This window comes from Ceratotherium simum, chromosome 23 (assembly GCF_057802395.1).
Source record: "Ceratotherium simum simum isolate JZ-2026a chromosome 23, ASM5780239v1, whole genome shotgun sequence".
Lineage (NCBI taxonomy): Eukaryota > Metazoa > Chordata > Mammalia > Perissodactyla > Rhinocerotidae > Ceratotherium > Ceratotherium simum.
This window is the reverse complement of record NC_141922.1, coordinates 18,475,559-18,494,806: the sequence shown is the minus strand read 5'-3', so window position 1 is coordinate 18,494,806 and position 19,248 is coordinate 18,475,559. Positions and strand designations below refer to the sequence as shown.

The following is a 19,248-nucleotide window of genomic DNA, read 5'->3' as shown; positions in this document are numbered from 1 at the left end:
CGGACCTTTGTCTGTTTGGGGACGGGGCCTGGGAAAGGGTGCAGTGAGCAGGTGACGTGGAAAGGAAATCCTGATGACTCGCCTTTTTGCCCATGCTGGAATTCTCTTCCCTCTGCTGAGAAAAAGAAAAGGTGTGTGGGACAGCACTGGATGAAGTTTTTGGTTTATTAGTAAATTCCACTTCTCATAAGGGAGCTCTTCCATCGCAGATAATTCGAGTAAGGTGATGGCCCTTTGTCAGTGAAGATGCTGTTACAGACTGTGATTATAATTTGTGTGGCTGAAAGGATGGGAAAATCACCCTGGGAGACAGTGCTCCACGGGTCTCTCGTGTTTCTGTACGTCTTGTGAGCAAGGCACTAGCTGCCCTTCGTTCCAGACGATCATTTCAATGATGCTTGCAGGGCAAACAACCTTCAAAAAGAGATGGCGTCCTCCTCTGAGTACAAGGCGAGCACGCTTACTGCCCGTTATAGAAGACTGGGGTTTCCTGAGCTCGGGGTTCCTGTCCTATAACACAACCACTACACGTGCACTCACTGGTTTGGGCCCATGTGCATTTCCCCCTTGGGACTTGGAGGGAAGAAGTGATGCAAATATGCTTATGGTGTAGCTTACGGGATGGAGAGAAAGGGCTTCCTGGGCCATGAGTACTAAAATCCCCTGGAGCATCCGTGAAACTGGCAGGCTAACATGCTGACAGGTGGGGTAAAATCTCAGAGCCTTCTCAGACCTTGACACACCCTTCTCAGAAATGGTTTACTGTTACGTTTCAACATTCTTGGTCATTCCTGATGAGTTTACCTAAACATGTGGACACTTACACTGCTGCTTACAATAGAGTAACTGTTTTTAAAAGACTATAAAATCTAAAAGCTTCTTTTATACACTTTCCCAACAGATATCTTCTAAAGGGCTAGGAGGCTCAAGATAAGTAAACAGCAAAAATCTAAAGAGAAAACAAAAAAATCAAGAAACTGAACACACTAGAAATAATCTGAAAGAGAGGCTTTTTTTTTTTTTTTTGGTGAGGAAGATCAGCCCTGAGCTAACATCCATGCCAATCCTCCTCTTTTTGCTGAGGAAGACTGGCCCTGGGCTAACATCTGTGCCCATCTTCCTCCACTTTATATGGGACGCCGCCACAGCATGGCTTGACAAGCTGTGTCTCAGTGCATGCCTGGGATCCGAACCTGGGCCGCCAGCAGCGGAGCACACACACTTAACCACTACACCATGGGGCCAGCCCCGAGAAGCCATTTTTATAAAACATAAATAGTCATTTTTAATTCACTATGCTCCATGATTAGCAGTGGATTCTGTCTGAAGTAAACAAGGGCAATTAATACAGTGCAGGATGTTTTGTTTTGTTTTTAAAGAAACCACTAAGCCAAGATGTGTATATCTGTATGCAACTGATTTTCAAAGGGACGCAAGTGGTCTCTGATCTTTCTGAACCACTTGTCTTCAAATTCTTCCGACGATGCGATCACCAAGGCAGTCAGGGCTGCGGGGCCAATACACTTCACCTTTGTGTAAACCTCGTCTTTCAGTTTTTCTGGGACAATATCTTCTCCCATAACCTGCAGGAGGGAAAAACACCTGTCCCAATAAAAGGGGGAGCAGACATGGAACGGAAGACTATGCTATTCATTAAGTTTAAATAACGGATTTCATACAAAAGCAGAAATACTTTAGCAGCCAGGGGACAATTCCGACCATTCCAACATATTGAAAAGATGTTTGTTCAGAAGTAGTGATCCGAGGACCACGTATCTTAAATATCCCGTATTTCTACCCTCATCATTCCCTGAGTGAACGGCCACTGAAGGACTCAGGTGGCAGCAGGACTATCAGCCTACAGGGAGTGCGAGTCAGTCTCCTGACATCAAAGAGCATCTTCCGTTGGCAGAATGCAACTGTGACTGACTACCCCTCCTTGTAAAACGACCGAAAAGCAGAGCTGGGGCAGAATATAACTGCTGCTGTGGGGGGGGTGGGGGGGGGCACAGATTCTTTCTCTTAGAAGTTCTCCAAAGACGTCACAGGCAGCAAACAGTCTAGTAGCAAGTAGCTGGGCCGACCCACCCTTTCCCGACCCAGAGAGAGAATCCCTCTAGAAATGTTACCACAGCAACCTCAGGGCCTTAAGGAGCAGCTTGCCCTCTGAAGGCACAATACTGCTCCCTGCTGGCCAGAAGCAGGCCCCGATTCTGCGGTAGCTTCTCTGAGAAGACATCCACACTGAAGTTATAGAAAGCTTGCACCTGAACCCACTAAGTCATCGGCCCACCTTTAGTCAAGACAGTGAACCAAATAACAGTATGTGCTCCTTACATGGATCCTAATTCCAATAACTATGAAAAGAAAAAAAACGTATGCAATCAAAGAATGTTGAAGGATATAGGGTCATGCTCATGTCACAATGCTAAGTAAAATTCACAGAGCACAAAGTGAAACGTACGTTAGAATCCCCATGGGGGCCCAGACATTTGTCTTCTTAAGAAAGCTCCACAGGTATGTCACATGCATCACCCAGGTGGAGAACTACTACTACTCCAGTCGGCCCACAGAGGTACCAAGCATGGTGACAGACATGAAGACGTTTAAGACACCTTACAAGGATGTCTTACTTATAAGGATACTCTCACTTATAAGGAACCTAAATCTAGTCGAAAATATAAGACATATTCTTGCTTTTTTTTTTTAGGGCCCAAAGAGCTATCTAGTCAAGCAATCACTCTATCTGAGCTCAGAGGACAGAGAAATGGCCATAGACCAGGACATTCAGGGAAAGCTTCCTAGAGGATGTGGGACTTCAGCTGGGTCTTTGAGGATGGAAACGGTAAGTAGGTGGAGATGGGAAAATCCAGGACAAGTTGTTAGACATGGGCAGATTAGTTTAGTGGAAGCAAAGATTTGTGTAAGGAATTACTAGGTCATAGGTTTGGGGCTGCTCTCCAGAAGGCCCTAGACATTAAATCAAGGTACCTACACTAGACCTGACCTCTGAGGTAATGGTGACACATTTTAGTTTTTAAACAAGTGGATAATGTGGACAAAGCAATGTTTTAAGATGAACCCAGTAGCAATGTTCAAGAAAGATCTGAGGGGAGAAAGCAAGGAAGCAAGGAGAGACAAGCCAGGAGGTCCCTGTGGGAGTCAAACATGAGGTGATAAGGACCAGGGTGCTAGCGGTGGGAGAGAAATGAAGGTGGACCTGAAGGAAGGGTGGGCTTGGTGCCTGGCTGGAGGTGAGATGGAGAAGAAGCAGCCCACAGCTAGAGAGGTTCTGGGTCTGGATAAAAGAAGAATGACAGCGAAGACCAACGAAAACGATTAAGCGTAGAACGAAGAGATGGTTCTCTCCACCTCCTCTCGGCTTCCTCTCAACACACGCTCACTGCCGGCCACGTCTATGAAAGGGTCCACACTAGGCTAGGCACTGACCAAAGACTGACTGGAAAGTGTTTTGATGAGTAGCTCCATTTTAGACATCTTGTGCTTGAAGTGACAGTAGATAATCAACAATCATCTCAGACTAACCACTCAGTAGGTAATTAATCTGAGATGTGACACGAGTGTGCCAGAGACGGGACTAGAGACACAGATTGGAGGGTAATCAACCCAGAGGTGACCACTGAAACTGAGTGTGGTTATGATTTCCGTGGGAGAAAGGTGGAGGGAACAGAGAACCTGAGTGAAACCTCAGGGAATGTCATCACTTAAGACAGAGGAGGGGCCGGCCGGCGGCGCAAGCGGTTAAGTGCACATGCTCAGCTGCGGCAGCCTGGGGTTCGCCAGTTCGGATCCCGGGCGCGCACTGATGCACCGCTTGGCAAGCTATGCTGTGGCAAGCATCCCATATAAAGTGGAGGAAGATGGGCACGGATGTTAGCCCAGGGCCAGTCTTCCTCAGCAAAAAGAAGAGGAGGATTGGCAAATGTTAGCACAGGGCTGATCTCCTCCCAAAAAAAAAAAAAAAAAAAAAGACAGAGGAGACCGGTGGAGTCCCCAGAGGCAGAGGAATAGTAAGAAACACAGGAGAAACCCAGACTCGGGTAGCCTCTCAGACATAGAAGGAAGAGGAAACACTGAGTGAGCGGTCAGTAGCTACAAATGCTGTAGAAACACGAAGAAAACAACGACTAAGGAGGCTCCGGTAGATCAGGAGGGACAGACAGGGCATCTGGGCTCACGGGGAAGAGCCCAGGGAAGGGCAATGGTTGAAAAAGGCTCAGAGGATAGACAGGAAGCGTGGTCCCAGAATAGCGAAAAGACGTCCCAACGAGAGCTTGGCTCGGGGAAGGAAGGAGGGAGCCTGGCAATCAGAAACATGCAGGAGGTATGTCTTGAAAGAATAACATTAGGATGTATATGGATAGAGTTAGTCTCATGGGAAAAGTACCTGAGCTATCAAGTTTCACGTGTAGCATACTAAAAGGAACCAGCGTAATTTAAATACATAATCTCCAAATGCCATCCTAAGAAGTTTCAACAGCATATTTTTTAAAAAGGTAATAAAGCTTAAAAAAAAGTTGACATTTGAATTTCTCTGCAATCATTGAAGTAGTAACAGGGTGGAGAAGAAAGAAAATGGACTTGTAGCTGGATGGGTGCCACTTAAAATCTGACCTTAGGCTAGTCACGACCTGTCGGAGCCTCCCTCCCAGCTCCTATCCCACAGGCCATCGGGAGGATGCACGGAGAAAAAAACATACAGAAGTACTGCCCAAATGTCAACATTCATTCCCTCCTTTATTCAGCAGTCAGAAAGCAGTTACTGGGCATTTATGCTGTTCAAGCAGGCAGGTGCTAACCAGCACCGACACGTACAGGAAGCACAGCCCCCGCCTTCTAGCATGCTGCAGGAGAAGGATGCTGAAGGGGCCGCTTTGGGGGATTAAGTGATCAAAAGGCACGTAAAGGAGGGAGACAGAAGTCCTCTAGTAGATGGGATTTGCCCGTTTTATAAAATATGGTATCGGAGCCAGGAAAAATATCTACGATGCCCCGTTTCACATAAACTCACCTCAGCTATCAGCAGCAAAGTGTCCTCTTTGAAGCTGAACCCTTTCATTTTATCTTCAATTTCCTGCTGAGTCTGTAAGTTCCTCTCCAAAGCAAACGACGTTTGCTGAGACTGGGTGAGCTGAAGCAGAAGCCTGGAAAACAGGAAGCACCATGTGTAGGCGCCGCATCAGGGGCGGCGGGGAGGAAAGGCTCCCGCGCAGCACAGGCATTCAGCGGCATGCGGCTCCCACAGGCTAACGGGAGGAGCTCACCCTCTTGTGAACCCCACAGCTTCTCACTCGGAACAAACTGCCCAACTCCACACTGGAGAGCCATCTTTTCTAAAATTCACAGACCAAAGCTTCTCAAAGAAATCTTTAGAGAGCAAAACCTCAAAAGGGCTTCCTGTAAAGTCAAGTGATTGAAAGCACAAATAATTTGGAGTGAAAAGAATCAGCTTCCCAATCAAAGGCTCCACCCCCACATGTTGGATGTGCTCCTTTGAAGTCACTGTTCTGTGACCTTCCATCTCCCTGAACCCACAGCAAAGTGACCTCAAGGACCAGTCAGATCCCCTAGCACACTGCAGCCACCAAAACAGGGCCAGATCTGTAATGACCCTCTGATGACCACTTGGCAGTCGCCTCACCACTGACTTCCCCGTCACGATCATAACCTGGTCTCCTCTTTCCTCCTCCCTCCTGGCCTCCTCACACGGCTCCTTCTCTTGATTGATTGTTAAAATATTGAATGTGTAGATTTTTCCAATTTCCCTCAGGCCTCACTGGTCCCTAGCGGTATACCCAGAAGCAGTCAGCTCTCTTGTTCACTCATTTCATGTCTTGAGGAATGTACCACACGCTACTCTAGGCCTCGAAGATATTGGTGAGCAAACTGACAGGTTCCTGCTTCACGGAATGGAAGGAGAGAGATCACAAATAAATTATTTCAGGTAGTGATGCATGCTATGAAAAAAAAAATCCAAGAGAGGATGGACGAAGTGTTTACCTCAGAGGGGCAGTGAAGGCAGGCTTTTCTGAGATACCACTCAAGCTAAGACCTAAATGAGGAGGAGCCAGCCACAGGACTATCTGGGGGAAGGGGCCCTGACACAAGAACTAGCTTGACGTGTTTGAAAATCACAAAAAAGATCACCGTGGCTGGGACACAGCCAGGGAGGAAAAACTGGAGTGAATGAGGAGAAAGACAGAGGCAGGGCCAGCTCACGTCAGACCCTGCAGGCCACGGAAAGGAACGTGGAAGTTACGTCAGTGCAGTGGGAAGCCGCTGGAGAGGTTTATGGAAGACAGGACCTGATTCACATTCCCTCTAACAGTCCCCATGACCTTCCTGGCCTCTGAAGGCATTCACATTTGTGAATTTAGGTGCTTGCTTGCTTGCTCCCGAAATTACTTGAGAATACAGCTTATACTTGCTCCTTCTACTTCATGCTCATTCACTCCTCAACCCTCTGCAATCTACCCGTCACCGCACCACTCCTGAACTTGCCTCTCAGAGGTCACAAATGAGCCCCAGCCATCAAACCCTCTTCTCAGAATCAAGCCCGACTTCTCACTACCACCATACTGCTGAGCTCTTCCCTGAAGCTCCTTCACCTCGAGCTCCCTTCTTCTGAGCTCAACTCCCATTTCCTAATGCAAAGCTCCAGCCGGACACCCTACAGGCACCTGAATCTCAGCACACGAGACCGAAAATCATTCCTTCCACCCTAAATCTGTCCTGTCCCAGTGAAAGGCACCGCCATGCACCCACACACCCAAGGTAAACTCTTCCGCCGCCTTTGAGTCCTCTTTCTCTAGGAGTGAAGAGGAATCCTTCCCTCACACTCAGCTGGTCACCACGTCTTGTCTATTCCATCCTGCAGTGACATCCACTCCTCTTTTTATTACCACTGCACGGTCCTAGGCCAGGTCCTCACCACCTCCCCCCGATATTGCACAGCCCCTTCACTGGGCTCCTGCCTCCAACTCCTTCTTCTAACACATCCTCCCAGCCACCAGGTCTCTCTCTGAGATCACAACTCTTGCCACACCATTTCCACATTTAACCCTCCAGTTACTCTTCAGGCCTTCCCTCTGACTTCTTGTACTAATAAAACCCGAAGCACACAAGCACCACACTCACCAAACACCTACTGCACGCTGCACCCTGCAGCAAGTGTTTCAGAGACTTCACTTCTCACCGCCTCAGGAAGCAGACGTTCCCCATCTCTCCAGCTTGTCAAGATGAGGGAAGTGGAGATCAGAGAATTTAAGTGGTAATTTGTGTAGCTCAGACAGCTGGCAAGTGGAGGTGTCCAGATTCATTCACTCAGTAACAAGTTTTTAGGTTCCTTAAAATGAGATCTGACCGCAGTCTGCCTCCTGCTTACGCCGCCGTCCCGGCCTCCTGGTCTACCGCCTCCCCCCGGAGCTGCCCCACCAATGCTGCTCGCGCCGTACCAGCCCACGCGACAGCGCCGTGCTACAGCGGCCCTTCCACCCGTCGGGCGGTGCTTTTTTCCTCTTTACCTGGCATGCCACTCCTCAGCTGGGGAATATTCCATGGAGTCAGCAAGATATCCTGGAAAGAACACAGGCTCTGGAGTCAAAGACTTGGGCCCAAATCCTGGCAGCACTTCAGAGCTGTGTCACTTGGGCGTGATTCTAAATCAGTTTCCTAGTCTACACAGTGGGATCCCAACATCTACCCCAGAGGGTGGTGAGGATTAAAATGAAATAGTGTATACGAAGCACCTAGTACGCACTTATCCACACAGCTGACAAAGGTTCCAGGAATGTTCCACAGAAGCCTCGTCCCCTCTGTAAAGGCTTCCTCCTTCCTGCCACACGGCACAGCTCCTGTGTACTGGTCCCTGGAGAGCTCTGTGCACACTACTAATACACTGTTCAGCGCCTGTGTGGCCAGTCACTGACTATATGTATATTTTCCTCAATACAGTGTGTTGTATAAGGAAAAAGACTCTTTTTTAACAATCTTTATGATCCCAGCACCCAGCAGGCACCTGGCACACAGCTGCCATTCAATGTACTTCTGAACTAAAGGGACATTGTCAACATTAAATAAACATCTGCTGAATAAAGTTTAAAACCCACCAAATAGATACTACTTCTCAGTAAGCCTCACTGTTAATCAATAGTTCTTGAATTCTCCCGAGTTAAAAAAGAAACAGGGGCCGGCCCCGTGGCGTAGCAGTTAAGTGCATGCCCTCGGCTGCTGGGGGCCTGGGGTTTGGATCCCAGGCGCGCACCGAGGCACCAGTTGTCAAGCCATGCTGTGGCGGCGTCCCATATAAAGTGGAGGAAGATGGGCACAGATGTTAGCTCAGGGCCAGCCTTCCTCAGCAAAAAGAGGAGGATTGGCATGGATGTTAGCTCAGGGCTGATCTTCCTCCAAAAAAAAAAAAAAGAAAACAAAATACAACTTTATGTTTTTTGGTATCATTAGAAACCCAAGGGAGTGTTTCTCTCATAAATTACAGAATTGGCCCAGTGTATACTCCCCTTTCCTTTCAACTCTCATACTCGATGGATTCAAACCATTTGGAGTCCCTAAACCACGGGAATTCTCTTTGGAATGAATTAAACATTGTTTGTTCACATTATTAATAGTGAATCAAACACAAGCGCAGAGTTTCTCCTTCAGGAGATTTCTGTGGAACGTACGAGTGAAAAATTCCTTGTTTAAAATACCTCTTCCCCCTTTGTCAATGTTTTATACATTTAATTCTCTTTTCCTAATTTTAATGTTTAACATTTTACCTTGACTAATGATACAAGTTGTATCTTTGAGCAAATATAGTTTTGTTTCTAAATTTTACATACTAAAAGGACACATTCAAAGGATTCGGTCTAGACCATAGGAAAACTCTCAAAAACATATACCAAGTGTCTAACCTAGAATTTTTTGAAGCTTAAAATTAGAAAACTAATGGGCCGGCCCTGTGGCTTGGTGTTAAGTGCGCGCGCTGTGATGCTGGTGGCCCGGGTTCGTGGCCCGGGTTCGGATCCCGGGTGCGCATTGAGGCACCACTTCTCCGTCCATCCTGAGGCCGAGTCCCACATACAGCAACTAGAAGGATGTACAGCTATGACATACAACTATCTACTGGGGCTTTGGGGGGAAAAAATAAAATAAATAAAATCTTTAAAAAAAAAAAAAATTAGAAAACTAAAACCTTTAATTAGTCCATGTGTTGTTCAATCCACTCTTCATTTACCTGGTTCGTATAAGACAGGCACAGGCTTTCATCTGAGTCTCTAGCGAGACTGCTGCTCTCTTTTCTGCCGTACAGTTTGGAACATTTTTAAGTGCTTTCTCATTCTTCTGGTTATTACTGCTGCCTGCTTCCACAGGAAACACAGAGCTCCCAGGCAACGTTTCAGGCAAACACAAAAGACGGTCTTTTTCCGAGGGTGGAAAGGAGGATTTGATAGTTTTATCACTTGAAGTGAAACTGTTCTGTTTCTGAGATGACGCCAATGATGCTGACAGAGATGGACCCAGATTCAGGTAAGCCTCTGCCAATCTGCCCCAGTTCCAAGGATTAAAAGGATGCAAAGAAATCAGTTTCTGTAGGCAGAAAATTGTTTTCTCCAAGTTCTGCAAACTTGAGTAAATAGCAGACTGGAGGTAGAGCACGGTGGTTAAATGGTCTGTGTTAGTTGCTTTATTTTCCTAAGGAGGAAAAAAAAGGTTAAAAACCTTAAACTGCAGGATGTTTTCCACATAAAAACAGAGATGCCTAAAAACCCAAGTTGCATATGTTCTAAATAAGAAAAATTAGAAGTATGATTCAGTAGCCGCAGAAGTAGAGTGAACTAAATATTTTTCAATAGATCTCAGCTTGCAACCATAAACCTAGAGAAATATGTACAACCCAGCAAAATAATCTCCAGGCACCCTCAAACACCCTAATGTCATAATAACATAATTCACGTGATGGTGGCCTGACAAAGTTCCACACCAAAAACATACATGGCAGCTTATGTTCAGTTTTCATCATAATCTTTATTGTCTTCAGCCAGATATCTGAAAGACCCAAGGCCAACTTTTTTATACCCTGGGCTAATGGTTCCATTTTAATATTCCAGGCTTTCTAAAATTCCAATTGGTAATTTCCTTGAGGATTCGAACTGACTCTATTTCCAAATTTTACTTGGCTTACGCATCTTAACAGGATCGCCCTGAAGCTCTCAGTGTTTCATGATGCATCCTAATTGAATCCAAATGCTTCCCTGGTAACTATTAGGCCAATTATTTTTGGCTAGAGGGGGTTACTTGGTTTCCTTCTGATCAGAAAATCCTTTTCAAGTCTCCTTAACCAGAGCCACCGCCTCTTGCCTAACTTGCCATGTGGCAAAAGCCCCGTGGGTTATGGAAAACAAGCCCTCTTTTTCTAAGTTCAAGTCTGCGGAGAGCAGATGGCAGACTACAGTCACCTTTCAGTTGATTTTAAGTCTAAGGAAAACCTGGCCAACTAGTTTCTAGATCAAGCTCCCACTCAGAACTACACAGAGCAAGAAATACGAGTAAAACCACCCAGTACGCAGCCTGAAGAAGCTGGCAGACCAGTGAGTGGAAGTTTGGGGAGGATCCTAAATATGCATATATTGAGTGAAAAGGTAGGAAATAAAGCCCCATGCAACCTATTTGGTCATACCGTACCTTCCCAATGACAGAACTGATCTGGGTTTATTATTACTATTGTTTGGTATTCTGTCCTTCCCAACAGACCATTACGTTCCAAAGAGTTTTTGTTGAATGTTGAATTCCTTGTACAGAGCACAGCACCTCAGACACAACAGATGTTTAATAACTGCTGAGTAACACATCTTCATGTCTTTTATTTATAATAAGGAAAGCAACACATATAGATTATCCGAAACAAATACTACCTTTCTCCTACACCAGTCTGCAGCGCCTTAGATTGTGTAAAAACACATTTGTATTGAGAAAGCAATATATGTGTGTGCTGGGGTTGAGGTTGTGACGTACAAACTATGATTTGGATGCGAGGGTTTTGATAGCATAACTAGTAAATAACTCTCTGGAAATTAAATTCCATTGAAATGAGTGTGTGTGATTTTTCCAGAATATTGCAGCTCCTTCTGTAAGGTGATGATGGTGACAACAGTTAACACTCACTGAGTGCTTACCATGTGCCAGGAACTATTCTAAGGGCTTTACTCATTTAATTCTCACGGCAAATCTTTAAAATAGATTCTATTATTATCCCCATTTTACAGATGAGGCAACTGAGTCACAGAGAAGTTATCTAACTTGCCTGACGTCACACAGCTAGTAAGCAGCAGAGCTACAGTCACACTGGAGGTCACAGAATGAAGGGTACTTCAGAAGCGCTGATGCATGTTAGCTGGCTTAGGATTCTCCACTAGACACGAGACGAGCATGTATGTGCACGGTATGGATATGGGTTATCTGTCTCCTTAGCATTGAACCTAGAACCAGGCACACGGCAGGACTGAAATAAATGTCTGTAGAGTGCATAAATGAAAAAGAGTCCTTTACTGTCAGAAAGCAGCTTGCTTATCACGGTTCATCACATGAGCATATCAGCCACTATAAGAAGATGTTTAAATTATTTAAGAAATAAGTTCTATTACAAATTTTATCCAAAAATCATTAAGAAGAGAGGTGAATAAACGTCAATAGAAGCTGTGAGCACATGTTCATGTCCTGACGGGCACTCCAGGACCAGATATCTGTTTTGGTCAATGCTGTATACTGCCCTGTCACCCTACAGAACGTGAGGGGCCAAACACCACCGAGGCAAAAACCAGAAATGGGCCAGAGCTACTAACGAAAGAAGACGGTCTGCAAGTAGGGAAGAAATTTAAAAAACAAAACAAAACACGGATGCCAGGAAATGAGAAAACCATGCAAATAGGCAGGGTCCACTGAGACCATGTGAAGAGACCTAAAGAAAGGGGTGAGACCCACTAGCCTGCACTGCCCGTTTCCTTCCCATCCTCCCCGACAGGGCACCCAGAAGCCGGATGAACAGTTCTCCAAGTCCTGACCAGAGTGGAAGGTCTTCTGGCCGGTCCCTCCTCCTGCCTGGAAACCATCCCAAGCTCTGGAAACCTGGCGTCTGCGAACCAGCAACAGATCTTTCTCTGAGCCACAGAAACAGAGACTTACTAAGCGAGGAGGAACCATAGAGCTAATCCAGTCCCGGACACCAATCTAGCTGCCTCTGCCTTCAGAGGTCCAGGCAGGGAAGACAAAACACAACTGTGACGTGCAAGAGGTGCCAGGAAGAGAGAGGATGGGAGAGCAGAACCATCACAAAGCACGGAACTGACGTCTAGAAAAAGGTAGCAGAAGGGCCAAAGTTGCTGTTGGCAGACCAGGGAGACTGAGAATGAACACTGTTCAATTCCACCAAGTTCTCTGTTCACGCCTTGTGCTCCCTTAACAAGGTAATTTCATCTTCCAGTTTCAGAGTTAACCCACAATTAGCAGAGGGGAGAAGAAAGAACACAGCTGTTTCCCATGTTCTGAAGACAGTTACCGCAGAGGTTTCCTCCAACTGCAAGAGGCTGAGGTCCTACGCAATGAACCCCTCGGGAAGCACCTTTAGGGATTTCTCTTAGATGAGGAGCCGGAGGAGGACAGCTCAGTGGCATGCATACTTTACGCTGACCTCTGGTCGACTAGATCCACAGGGTTCGAGACCAGTGTCTTGGTGCCTCATTAATTCCTTCTGAGGAAGAAAACCCATTTTCATCTATAAACTACGACTGGTCAACTCAGACCAATCCTCATACAAAATTTACACAAAAAACCATAGAAGAAAACCATAAGTGCCTTAATTCGAAAACAAGCAGAATCTAGAATTGCAAAGAACTGCTTTTCTTTATCCTTTAAAAAAATGCTGTAAATGCCATTTAAAAATAAAAAGGATTATTAAGCTTGGCTCAGAATGACATTTAGTCATTTTCTGTCACTTTTTTTCCCGTTTACAAAAGTAATATATGTTCATGGTAGAAATTATGGAAAATACAATGAAAAAAAATCTAAAGAAAACAGATCACTGATAATCCTTCCACTCTGAGTATTTACTCCTAATGAGAGTAAAACCTTTGCAAATGAGATTTTCAGGCAACGAAGAATTTTGAGCATACACAGGAAAATATATTACAAGAAAACAATTATGTCTAGAGCTCCAAACTGTTCATCATCATAAAGTTCTCACACCACTGACAATTCTCTTCCGCTTATCCAAATCCACAGATTTTGCTGCTGGCAAGAAGTTGTTTTTCCTTTTTTTTTAGAAAATAAACTATTCAACCATCCTAGGAAAGCAGATGAAAATAAGCAAGGAAACCACTCACCAAGTCTGCGGCGATCTCTAGTGCTTCTGCGTGCCTTCCCAGGTGAACCAGACACCGAGCCTGCCCTTCCTGGACGTCCCTTTTCATGGCCAAATTCGTAGATGGTAATTTTTCAGAGATACTGGAATACTCCTGCAGGGCCTTCTGGCGATTATTTGTTAAATAAAGGAAAGGAAGAGAAGGGAAGAAAAGAAAGGTGGAAAACATAGTAGAGAAAGGATTCAGTTATAGGGATGATTTTTTTTTCCTAAGCAGAAGGTAATGTTAACATTGGCCCAACGATGAACTAAGGAAGACCTGAGTATTTCAGTCAGCACTATTTTTCTAAAAGGTAGAGATGATGGCTGGAGAATGTAACCACTACTACCATGGAAAACATCACACTAGGGTAGGAAGAGCATTCTGGAGTCAAACAGACCATGGTTTGAATCCTGGTTTTGCCACCAACTTGCTGTATATCCTTTTCATCAGCAAAATAACAACAGGACTCTCGCAAAGATGAAATGAGATCTATATGTAAAGCAAGCTGGTATCAAGTTGTTAACTCTTCCCTGTTCTTACATTTTGGGGCGCTTTGCTCCTCTGACACCATGAGGTATCCGTGCTAGAGGCTCCCACATAGTGCGAGATACAGAACCTGGGGAAACAGACCTACAAGGATCCCAAAAAGATCCCTATGTTGGAGTTACAGGAAACAAAACAAATTGTATAGAGCCATGGAGAAAGGATAGAAACTTGGGATTCTAAGATTAGAAACACATATCACAAAAGATTAAATTTATCTTCACAAACAACCCACTCACAGCCAAGCACACTGTTATTCACATACGCTGTAACTGACAGAACAGGGGCCCACTTCAAGAAGCGCACTCTTGTATAGGCTGAATTCTACCTGGTACTCTAGCCGTCTGTACGCCAGGTCCCCTTTGACTTTCTGGACAGTCAGAGCTTCAACATCATCACTGCTCCCCGTTTCTTCATAAAACCACTAGAAGTTGTGAATATAGCATATTACTGAGAATGAAGCTATACTTTCCCACCTCATACCCAGAAGGAATTTCCTATACACAATTAAACCTCAAAAAAAATACCTCTTCAGGATGAGACTCGGGGAAAACATCTGACAAAGAAGCATGACAATTTTAATGATGGCCCAGTTTTGATTAAAACTATCACAAGTAATAAACATACGAATAGTATGAAACCTCTCAACTGAAAAAGCAGAGAAGTATACGGTTTCATCTGCAGCATTTTCAATAGGGGGTCATGGTGCCTGGGAACCTGCATTTAACTAGCACAGTTCATTCTGGTTCTTTAGACTGAGTTTCCTTGTAAAGAAATGTTTCAAGTCATGGAAGAGGGACTGACAAATCTTTATGGAAAGGACATAGGAAAGAAGAATTATTGTTACAGTGCTATTATGCAAATGTTGTAAAAGCAAAAGGTAGGGGCTGGCCTGGTGGCATAGCGGTTAAGTTCGCGCACTCTGCTTCGCACACTCCGCTTTGGTGGCCCGGGGTTCACAGGTTCGGATCCCGGGCACGGACCGATGCACCGCTTACCAATGGGATGTGGCAGCATCCCATGTAAAGTGGAGGAAGACAGGCAGAGATGTTAGCCCAAAACCAATCTTCCTCAGCAAAAAGAGGAGGATGGCATCGGATGTTAGCTCAGAGCTAATCGTCCTCAAAAAAAATAAAAAAGTAGAATCTAAGCAAAGAGGAGACAGAAATTCAGGCTGAAAGGAAGCTTCCCTATAGTTGAATGTCAAAGACCTGCTGGAGAAAAGGCTGAAGACAGGCCCATCTGGAATATTTTATTCACTTTTCTGCTGATTTAAACCCTATGGATAGAAAGGAAAGGGAGGCTGAGATTTCTTGGTTATTGACTAAAGAATGTTAGGATGAGAAAAGAGGTGTGACAAATCGCACTCTGTGTCCCAGTTTTCCCAGCTCCAAAGAAGGATCTCATCACAGTAAAACACTGAGGCTGAATGAAATCCATCCCCAGTTAAATGTTATCTGGTTACAAACGTAACTGCATTTGTGATGGCTCCCCCAACACGCTGAAATTGCTTGGTTCTATTTCTAAGAGTTGCCTGGGTATCACTGTCCCTGTTACCTTGGTAAAACAGTTCCTCTCCTGAGCTGATCCATCACAGTGGAGAGAGCTGGTCACCGCTGTCTTTCTGCCCTTCCTGAAGTACTGTGTAACTCAACAACAGTCTGTATACTGAACCCATAACTTCCCTGTGCACTCCACGGCTCTCCAGTCACATACTGTATAGGATTATTACCCAATCCCAAGTTCTTGAAGAATAACTGCATAACTGCAAACCTCCATCCAATTTCCATTATCCTGTTGGGAAATGATCAAGCAAAATTGGCTTTCAAATGATTATTTTTATTCTCCCACCTAACCTGCAGGCCTGCAAGAATTCAAACAGGGAATGGCTTCAAATACCCCTTTCTGATAAGAAGAGGGAGGGAAGAGCTGTGAATGAGGATGTGACTAAGAGGTGAAGTGCTGGATAAGGCCAACATCTGGTCCCACACAGAATCCGAGCAGGAAGGGACAACAGAAATCTTCCAACCCCAACTCCTGGTTTGACACTTAGGGAAACCAACACGACTTGAATGCGGCCTCTCTGAGTTTATGAGCAGTATCATATATTAAAGACAAGTGATCTTTGGGTTTTACTTTTTAAGTATACAGCACATCACACCTGACAAAGTATTCTCTCATTTCATCCTCACAATACCCTGTGAGCCAGCAAATATTCTTTTCCCAAATGACAAAAAAGGAACTGACATCTTGAGAGGCAAGTGGGAAAGCCAGCACTGAAATTCAAGGGTCCTGCCTCATAACCACGGCTTTTTAATGCTGCACCACATGACCTCCCAGCCTATTCCCTGATTTTAGTCTACATGATCAAACACTAGAGGTAACTTTGGAAGACTGCATGTGGTTAAGGAGAAAACCTACGTGAAACAGACCAAAAATACAATTCAGTAATTACTGAGCACGTGACGTGTAAATACAATGGTTGTAAGGAAAAATCAGCCAACAGGTAAAGGAATCCAGCAGAATGCCTGGAACAGGTAAGTTCTTGATAAATAGTAGCTATTATTGGTGAGATGAAATTGACATACATGAAATGATACAAAGTAATACTCTGCTAATTCAAAATATTTACGGAGCTCCTATGAAGAAAAACTGCTTGGCACTGCGGGGGACATAAAGTTAAGCACCCATTCCCATGTGATCATTTAGCACTCTGGGACACTGACAAGTGCTTTAATAGAAGCTCAAAGGGGAGAAAGGAGTCAAAGACAAAACTATTAGATGGGAAGAGGGAATCAGAGAAGACTTCTTCGAGGACGCGGCATTTAAGATGTGCCTTGAGAAATGGATACAATTGAACGATTTTGACCGTCAGCGCGGGGTTAAGGTGGGCGGGGGGAATTCACGGAACAAGGGCAGGCCCGTGGGTAGGACGTCACCATTTGGGGAGCAGACACCACCAAGGTTTGACAAGTAGGGGGTGGCCGGATTTCTGGGGGCCCGGACTGCCCGGCTGCAGAGTCAGCGAAGGCACACGGGAGTTACTGCAGACCTTAGAGCAGGGAGAGAGACCCGCTGGCCGTAGGGAGACACGTGCGAGTTAACCACGGACGGCGCGGGGGTTCCTCCCGCCCTGGTGGGCAGAGTGGGCGGGGCCGTTCCTCGTCGGGGGAAGGGATGACGCGAGGCCTGGGTGGGCAGAGGGTCAGCCCGGGAAGGCGGCGGCCGCTCGGGCCGGGAGGGTTGGAGTTCAGCGGAAGGCGACGCGGGCGTGGGGCGTCTCACGCGCCGTCCGGCCGAGACCCGCGAGGGCGAGGCCCGGCCTCTTACCTGCGGCTCGCAGCGCTTGGCGCGGTAGGACGTGGAGGGGCCGGGCCGCCGCTCCCGCCTCTCTTCGAACACCGAGTCCTCGAACTCGCCGCCGAACCAGCACCCACCCTCCATCGCGCGCCCACTGCCGGGGCATCGAGCAGAGGCGGTGCCTAAAGCGGCGCCCACGTGGGAGCCAACGCGGAAGAGGCGAGTGCGCCAAGCCCCAGAGCGCGGCATGCTGGGACTTGTAGTTTTTGGCGGGGCCTAACCCGGGCTTGGCCGGCTGCAAGTGGGAAGTCACTGTTGAGCTGCGATTTTTATCTGACAAACTCGCCGAACCCGAGTTTGACTTCTCGGTTTCAGGAGATGGACAGAGCGATTCTTGCACGCATCAAAAGCACTGGCCCCAGGGTAGCTGGTTAAAACTGGTAGGTACCAGTTTTTCGCGACTGACGATATTCCTGGCACAGTGTTAAGCAATTTTTTGCACTTTATATCCTCTCCCAACAACTTATGAAATGCACAGTGATTGCTCTTCTGCAAATGAAGATATTGGGGCTTAGAGAAGTTAAGTAACTTGCTCAGGATCAATTATTACGTGGTTGAGAGCTGGGAAATGAAGTAAGGAGGCAGTATTTCCCGTGTCTCCAGAGAAGAGACACCACCACCGATAACAAGGACCAGAGTAATTCGCGCGTTTATAAAGCAGAGGACGTAGAGATGTACTCTGGGGCCCGATCAAGGACCATTAATTCTACCTGGAGAAACCCCCCAAATCCCAGGATTCTAAGACTAACATACTAGAATTCTTATACTTTCAAGCTATTCCTTGAGACTAGAAAGTAGAAATTGTTGACAAAATACTGGCCAGCATTGCACAGCGCAGTATTCCTGTGCCATATGACACAGCAGGTGAGCGACATGGAGGTTTTCCCTGGTATTCCTCTTATGTCTCCTCACTCACCAGTTCTTCTTCCGAAGTTCTTTCTTCAACCCAGTTTTCTATTCCACAAATTCACCCTATGGGAAGCTAATCCACTCGTTAAAGTTTCAAAATCCATCTCTCTGCTGACGACTCCCCAAATCTAGAACCAGCCCATATATCCAACAGCGTTGGGTGGAAGGCTCCACCAGGACAGCCTCCAGGCATTAGCTACTGATGAATTCAACCAGAGAAGGGCCATTAAAAAAAAAAAGTTTGTTTTCCCATCATAGATGTAATACTCCTTATTATGAAAAATTTAGAAATTATAGAAAAATAGAAGGAAAAAAGGTATCCATAATATCATCACCCAGAAATAATGGAGTCTAAAGAAGGTAGATATTTGCCCCAATCCTAAAATGCCCTGTCCTAACAGAAAAGGCATCATAGCATAGTGTTGAAGGGGCTTCAAGCACCAGATTTGTCTGGGTTCACGATCCTGGTTCAGTTATTTGCTGGCTGTGTGACCCGATTTGTGAAATGGGCACTGATTAAAATAATGTGTGTAAAGTGCCTGTCAGATAGCAAGTGAGAAATACATGTTCATTCAAAATTCCTCATCCCGGTGCAAAGTAAGAGCAAAGCAAAGGCAGACAGCGAGAATGTTTTCAGATTTTTCTTTTTGAAGGCTGTTTGGTTTTAGAACTTCCATCCTCTCCTGTTCTGAGCCCTCCCAGGGCTAGCCTCCTCCTGGCCCAACAACTAACTGAGCTGGATATTCTGCTGAAACGGTCAGGAAGCCACGGACGGGCAGTTTACAGGTAAGAGTTCTTTGCCCTTTGAACTCAGGATTCCTGAGCTCAGGGGTTTCTAGCCTTTTTACCACTAAGAACCCTTTCAGTTCTTTTTCTGCAAAGTCGTGGAGGATTTGTGTACACAATAAAGTTGCATTTATTCACTAATAATTGCTTCATTTTCCTTTAAAAAAAATTGTGTCCACGTCCTATGTCACAGCCAGTCCAAGCTTCTGCCCAGCCTGAGCCTACCAGCATTGCC

General features: G+C 45.8%; 1 protein-coding gene across 2 annotated transcripts; it reads right to left on the bottom strand.

The window, feature by feature from the left end:
- Positions 1 to 1,250: 1,250 nt before the first annotated feature.
- Positions 1,251 to 17,433, bottom strand: C23H8orf76 (chromosome 23 C8orf76 homolog). Of its 2 annotated transcripts, none has more exons than XM_004431098.3 (6): positions 17,289 to 17,433; positions 14,287 to 14,382; positions 13,395 to 13,538; positions 9,254 to 9,711; positions 5,033 to 5,165; positions 1,251 to 1,583 (listed from the first exon to the last, which is right to left on the bottom strand). In XM_004431098.3, the coding sequence occupies exons 1-6, from the start codon at positions 17,400 to 17,402 to the stop codon at positions 1,386 to 1,388; spliced, it is 1,143 nt and encodes a 380-aa protein (XP_004431155.1). In that variant the 5' UTR covers positions 17,403 to 17,433; the 3' UTR covers positions 1,251 to 1,385. The 2 variants fall into 2 exon arrangements, with proteins under 2 accessions (XP_004431155.1, XP_087303609.1); XM_087447483.1 differs by having other exon boundaries at positions 13,395 to 13,535.
- Positions 17,434 to 19,248: the final 1,815 nt, after the last annotated feature.

Bases quoted from the DNA above. Each gene is read 5' to 3' on its own strand.
- C23H8orf76 (XM_004431098.3), bottom strand. From the start codon at position 17,402: ATGGAGGGTGGGTGCTGGTTCGGCGGCGAGTTCGAGGACTCGGTGTTC. The intron at 5,166-9,253 runs GTAAATGAAGAG...CCTGTTTTCCAG, and splicing joins GCCTGTCTTATACGAACCAG to GCTTCTGCTTCAGCTCACCC. The intron at 1,584-5,032 runs GTGAGTTTATGT...TCCCTCCTGCAG, and splicing joins CTTTGCTGCTGATAGCTGAG to GTTATGGGAGAAGATATTGT.